The 6,616-nt window shown below is 41.6% G+C and overlaps 1 protein-coding gene across 9 annotated transcripts in view; it reads right to left on the bottom strand.

The window, feature by feature from the left end:
• Positions 1–128: 128 nt before the first annotated feature.
• Positions 129–6,616, bottom strand: part of RNF214 (ring finger protein 214) — a gene marked incomplete at its 5' end in the record, with an annotated part of 33,873 nt that continues 27,385 nt past the window's right edge. For 7 of the 9 annotated variants that reach the window (XM_081063137.1, XM_081063134.1, XM_081063138.1 and 4 more), the window contains 9 exons: positions 129–2,455; positions 3,320–3,415; positions 3,710–3,814; positions 4,023–4,155; positions 4,281–4,657; positions 4,868–4,966; positions 5,166–5,256; positions 5,814–5,902; positions 6,075–6,171. In XM_081063137.1, coding sequence (XP_080919263.1) covers positions 2,390–2,455; positions 3,320–3,415; positions 3,710–3,814; positions 4,023–4,155; positions 4,281–4,657; positions 4,868–4,966; positions 5,166–5,256; positions 5,814–5,902; positions 6,075–6,171 — 1,153 coding nt within the window. In that variant the 3' untranslated portion in view covers positions 129–2,389. The remainder of the gene's footprint in view (positions 2,456–3,319; positions 3,416–3,709; positions 3,815–4,022; positions 4,156–4,280; positions 4,658–4,867; positions 4,967–5,165; positions 5,257–5,813; positions 5,903–6,074; positions 6,172–6,616) is intronic. The other 2 variants (XR_013994224.1, XR_013994225.1) reach the window with 2 other exon arrangements.

Here is a 6,616-nt window from a genome sequence, read left to right as displayed (position 1 = left end):
TGTCACTTTTTCGTTCAGGAGAAAATTTGTGCTTATTTTTCTTTTTACAGTTACTTCCTTTCTACCCTGAAACTATAAACACTAAGTGGAAAAAAAAAAAGAAAAGAAAATCTTGACAAATGCTTCTTGCTTGTAACAGTATGTATTCTATATCTCTATTTTTAAATTCTACTCCAGAAAAATGACTGTCCCACCTCCACTCACTACATTAGGGGCTTTTCCCATTGGTCTGCATGGTTTTTACCACTGCAGACCAGTGGGAAGAAGGAACAGGATAGCCAAAGGTAGACAAAACTTCAGTATTGCTTTCTGATTGATCCTGAACAAGAAAGAGAAAAGAGCAACAATGAAGCCCAGCTCCCAAGCACAACTCTCCAAAACACTTGTCCTCCCGCTACAGTTGGCTTTCAAGGGCTTTTACTAGAAAGCAGTTAAGCCCCCGTACTTCCTCCCTTTTCACTCTACTTCTTTGGCTTCAAAGATTTGTGGAAAGTAAACAGAATATTCTTTATATTCATTTCTAATTTCTAAATTTTCAAGAGATAATGAAAAATACTGCAGGTGGCCCAAGGGCTGCTACAAAGTTGAGGGGAAATAAAATCTTAAGATTATAAGATAAAAAAATGAATCTTACCCCCCCCCCAAACAAAAAAAAACAAAGGAACTGGTCTTCCATTTTGCCACATTCCCTGATCATGACAGCTACCAAACGGGAGACATTAATATTTCATTAACCAAAGAAAGTGAGTCATCTAATCTCTACAGAGGGGAGTACACTGAGACCATTTCAATCACCCTACAAAATGCCAAGGAGGTCCTTGGGAAACTCAGCTCTTACACAGATGCCAGTCAATAAATATGGACAAGTAAGGCAAGAGAGGAGAAAGAATATGTCCATGAGAGCTGACAGGCATGGATGAAAAACAAAGAAGGAAAAGAGTAACAAAAATAGAGAGGAGAGAATTTAGATGAATCTTAAAGGAAAACTCTTTGCTACCCTGATATGTATTGCTAGTGCCAATAAGCATTTCCAGGTCCCAGAATGGGGGAAATTCAGCTGTTGGTAATATAATAATGCCCTTCCCCTGGAGCTAATTTTTAAAAATTTAACACTTAGTTTATACTTCTTTTATTCCAAAAAAGAAGGATGCTGAAGCCATTTCTGGTAGGAGTAAAGAGAAAAGGATAGGAAAAGACTCAAATATCTAATGGAGTCACAGCTTTCCCAGATATAAACCTAAAAGCCAGAAGTACTCAATAAGCAGAGGTGGAAAAATGATCTAATTCCAGACAGCTATCCATAGAACAAATGACTTATAAACCTGAAACCCAACCTCCCTCCCTCACATCACTCTGGTCTCCATTTTTCCCAGGACAGGAAATTTCCCTCACAGCTTTCTTGCTTCAAAAATTAAAACCCAGCATCCCAAGATCATTCTAAAAGTAATTTTGCACAGACATCTCCTCACCCCCAGTGCCTGCCTGGGGCTCACCCAAGGTCACCAAACAACTTGGTTGTGAACCAACTGCCTTAACCTTCAGGGGGGAGGAGGTCAGTTAGAAGAGGAGAGCAGCAGTGAAGGAGATAAGGACCTCACAAGGTTGGCCAAGTCAGTGGTGGCAAGGAATGGCTTGGTGCAGAGAAGACCTGTAGAATGTGCTAGTTTCTAAAGAGATGACGATCTAGGAAGTCGAGTGGGCAGGGGTGTGGGGGAAACGTGACCTGGTTATGTTGTTATTCTTGGACTGTGAATTTTGCTGATGTAAAACAGAATATTCTGTAAACCTGAAGTCAATGTACAAATAAGAGCGTTAACACAGTAAAATATTCAATGAAAAGTCAAACTATTAGGGCTACATTGTTTTTTTTCTCCTCAATCAGTCTCACTTTATCTATTTGGAGCAGAGTCATCAGAATATCACTGAGGCTTCCAGAGGCTTTCAGTAAGCAAGGCATCTGGCTGGACCGCGGGTGAGCACCAGGGTTCAAATCTGCACACATGAGCCTTAAGAAAACGGACTAGCGGTTGAGCCAAATCAAAGCAGGATGGCCTTAGAGCAACAGCAGCTTCCTAGATAGTTTCTATATTGTATTTGAAAACAGCCCCAGGCAAGAATATCATAACTTCAAGGCTAAACTAAACATCATCTTAGCTACAATCTGCATCCCTCAACGGAACTGCAAGGTGAAGGGAACATTTCTGCATAATATACATACTTTCATTTACGAACATTTGAATACAGACTTTCTATACACACGTTACCTATATAATAAAAATGTACATGGCATGAGTATATGTCACTGTATAAATATAGAGTTTTAGAAATGTTGAACCCGCGCTTCCTGTTCACATCAGTTTCTCCTCTTCTTCCTCCCCAGTCAGGTCCGTCATTTAAGAGTTGGACAAAAGGGACAAGTGTCATTTGTGTTGGTCTGGGCCCAGAATTTGATACACTAGAAAGAAAGAAAGAAAGACCTCAGGTTTATCTGGAAAGATGGAGGAAGGAGGAGAGGGAGAGCCATTAAGGGTCAACAGGTCTAAGGGACGTTACCCCTCAAAAAAATCTTCAGAGCAGGTAAGCCTGTTCTTTTCAAGGGAACACTAACAATCAGCTAGTAAGAATGTGAAGCTCTTTTTGTTGAACATCTAGGCTTGCTCTTTCTTATGCTCCATTTAGGGTGAGATGAACTTCCATCTGGTAACACCCATACTCTCAAATCTTAATCAGGATTTTCTCTTACCAAGAATTTAGATGTAAATTCAGTTTCTACCCCTTGGAAAAACAAAATGAACAAAACAAAATAGTAAAAAAAGGAATCATTCCTGCTGCTATGAGACTTAAGTCTGCCTGGTAACATAATAAGAGTAACATAACATAATAAGAATAATTAGTCAGTTTGGGAAGACAATCTCTAACAGGCGGGCCTTCAAGCTATTCTGTTAATGGAATTACCAATCTCATATTTGGGTTCCCTACTCCATTCCTCTCACTTAAGCGAAGTCTCCTGAAAATGTTATATTTGGAACAACAGTTAGATATGTGGACCTTATCATCAATTTTCCAAGAAAGTGCTCTAGTATGAATTGCTACAGTGTGAACTGCTTATCCAGTCCCTTAAAAGGAATAGAGTAAAAGGCATGGGAGATCCTAGCTGCCATCATTCTGAATTCTGCTGATATTTAAGCCACAATTTCCTGAAAACCTTATGTTCAGATATTAATGATGAGCATCAACACTAAAATGTTCAAGAAAAGTTAAATTATCTCAGTTGTCAGAAAAGAAAGAGTGGGGAATGAGGATGGTATGTAGCACCCACCTCCTTATGCAGCACATGGCTACATGCCATTGGGTGCAGCTCACTGGGCTGGACAAGTTTCTGGCACATGAGACACAACTTACAGGTGGCTGGAGCCTACAGATAGGGGAGGGACAGTCAAGAGTAAGAAACCTCTGGGTCTCCTTGCTTTTTATGCCCATGATTCCACCTACGTAGCAAAAAAGATTTTATACCAGAACAAATAAAAGTTCAAACACAGATTCTTGCCAAAAGCATCTGCATTTTCCCAGTCGGGGCTGCCAACAACCCAGCTGATAAAAGAATGGTTTCTTCCTGCACTCCATCTGCTGTAAATCCGCTCCCTCCTCCCTGACCCCTGTCCTCACCCCCTAGCCCCACATCCTAGTTTTCAAAGAAAAAGAGTCTTACATGTGAAGACCTTCCAGGATATGAAACTTGGGCAGAAGGCAAGAACACTGGGGTACTGATTTGGGCCAATGGAGCAGGGAACAAGGCCCGGATCCGACCAAGTGGCTGTAGGCAGAAACATTGTCAGAGTAAGAAAAGAATCTGAGTAACAGACATACCACAAAGGAAGTCATTTAGTTCCCAGTCCAGCAAAGGAAGAAAGCAGACTTGATACCCCTGACTGCAATACTGCTTCCCACCTGAAATGTTTCTTAAATCTGCCTTCCTCAACATCTCAGCAGGTCTGAATTCTCCCCCAAGTAGCTTCTCTCACCTGAGCACCTGCTGCCGCTCGCTCATGCTCTGCCAGTCGTGCGGCTACCAGCTGGATCAGTTCCTCCATGGTTAGGCCTGCCATGGTGGTACGCGCCGTCTTGATTTGCTGAAGAATGTTGGTCATCTGGGCCCTACAAAAGAAAGGGAGAGAGATTTTATGCTATACTCATGGGGGATATCCATGAAACCTCCCCTATTTTAGCCTATTAACGTTTCTCTGACAAATTTTTTAAAATTAGTTCTTAAAGATACTTACTTATTGCATTGTGGGAACCGAGTCAGCAGCTTTTCCAGGATCTTCTCCAGTTTATCTACTGGTTGGGGCCGGGGAGTTTCAGTAGAAGTCTTAACACCACCCAAGCCTGGGGGAGGCGGGATGGAGGCAGCAGGGGGCATGTGTGGACCATGGGGGCCAACAAGGGAACCCAAGCCAGGGCTATTTCTCCCATGGGAGCCAGGAAGGGGTGGTGAAGGCTGGTTGGGCTGGGAAAGGGCAGGGTTCAGGATTGGGAAAGACAAGGAACGGGGATCTGCACTGGGCATAACCATGGGCATTGTGACCTGCCCAATGGAGAAGGGCATCCGAGGAGCCAGAGAGGGACTGGGTTGAAACACCTGAAGCATGAAGTCTGTCTGTAGAGGGGAGGAGGTGGAAGACAAGAAATAAAGAAAATGAAAGTTTAAGAAACTGGAGCAGAAATCAACAAGCAACCTTTACCCCAAATAATACAAATAATAACATATATAAGAGTAAAACCAGTATCTTCTTACAAAGGACAAGTAAAAGACTCTGGTTCTGCCACCAACATAGAAAGGTTGGCTCCCCAAAACCAGCACTCTTACCTCTGAGGGGGGTGGAGGCAAAGTGGGAGTAGGGATCTGAGGAAGGCTGCTCAGCTTGGCTCCGTTCCTCACTAGCTGGATATGACTATTAAATTGGTCCTAGAAAATAAAGAAAGGATTATCCTTTACTGCTGAGCTGAGTGAGCCTTTCCAGAAAGACAGCACCATCCAATATGAAGAAAACAAAGGGAGTGGTAGAACAGGCCCAAAGTGGCAACGCAAAAGGTCCCTCCCTATTACCAGAAGTGTTTAAATGCAGATTCACTCAGACTCAGTGATCACCCATTAGTACACTTACCCGAACATTCTTTTTCATCATCCGAACTCCATTCAGTCTCGTCTCCCATTCCTGTTTGGAACGAACTGTCTCTAGTGTTGGGGGAGTTGACCTTCCAAGAAACCAAAAGGAATTTACAGAATTAAAGAGAGACTAACTCCTAACTCTCTGAGATAGCACACAGTAGCTGACTAATGGGCCTGGAGAGAAGAGGGTGAAACGAATGCAAGAGAAGGCCAAAGATCTAGGGCATTTGTCTCACTTTAACTCCAGTATCTTTTAAGTGAAGTATTGGGGAAATAGGACCAACCACAGAGAGAAGGTTCTTGTCTGCCTGATTCCATGGCAAAAGGAGGAGAAATGACTATATCTCCAAAGATATTTGTTGTGCTTTAACAGCATAAAAGATACTGTTGATACAACTGGAGATGATATAATAGAAAATATAAAACCATAAAACTGTAGAAAGAGTTAGAGAATCAGGAAGTTTAGAATAGAGGAATCAAATTCACTGAACAATTACTACTGCACAGAGATAACCTTGAAATTCCTGTGAAGATAGAATAAGTGCCAGACAAGCTGACTTAGGGTTTCAAACCTAAACAACAAAAACAAAACAAAACACAAAACTGCAGGATCATTAAAATTCTAGAATGGGAAGGTACTTACTTGAGGTAAGTAAGGTGCAGTTCTGCCTCTTTTTCTGCTTCTTCTAGCTTCAATACCAGCAACTCTTTCCGACTTTCTAGTGATAAGATCTAAAGAAACCACACACACAGCAACTTTATTAATTTTATATACACAAAGCTACCCCGAGATAGTTAAAACAAATGCTTAGTGGCCATATAGTATAATAATTATATGGCTTAGTGGTATAATACTATACCAAAAGGATACACCATCTGGAAGCCCGAAATCAGCTCTTCTTACCTCTGCCTTCCAGGCCCGCTCTGTCTCTTCCATAATGTTCCGATTTATTTCGCCATCCTGATTCTTGAGTCTATCCAGTTCCATTTCCCACACCTCTCTGTAAGATAAGAAAGCAAGAAAAAGACTAAGGGGGGAAAGACATCAAGGCAAAGTAAAACCCAAAATTGATCTGCCAGGTATGTTATAGGAAGTCTTACTCTAAGTACTAACTATAGATACAGATAATGTTTCAAGGGGTCCATAATTGCATAAAGGCAAGTAAAATTTGAAAGTAAAAATGTTCCCATTTCCACTTGCTAATAAAATAAGGTTCACCGGAGCAGGAAAAAGTGCCCCCAGAACTAAAACCCACTGAACGCAGAATGTTCTTCTACGTTCAAGGAGGGCTCAAAATCATTATGGCATTTCTCTTATTTCCCAACTAGTCCTTTGGTATGGGTACTGAAGAATGCAGTACCAAACACAGGGGCCCATTTAATACTCATCTCTAATTCACTACTAAACACAGTTACTGGCTTATTGATTTTCCTATTTTCTTAGCT

Source organism: Rhinolophus hipposideros, assembly GCF_964194185.1.
Source record: "Rhinolophus hipposideros genome assembly, chromosome: 10".
Classification (NCBI taxonomy): domain Eukaryota; kingdom Metazoa; phylum Chordata; class Mammalia; order Chiroptera; family Rhinolophidae; genus Rhinolophus; species Rhinolophus hipposideros.
This window is presented reverse-complemented; position numbering and strand designations above follow the sequence as displayed.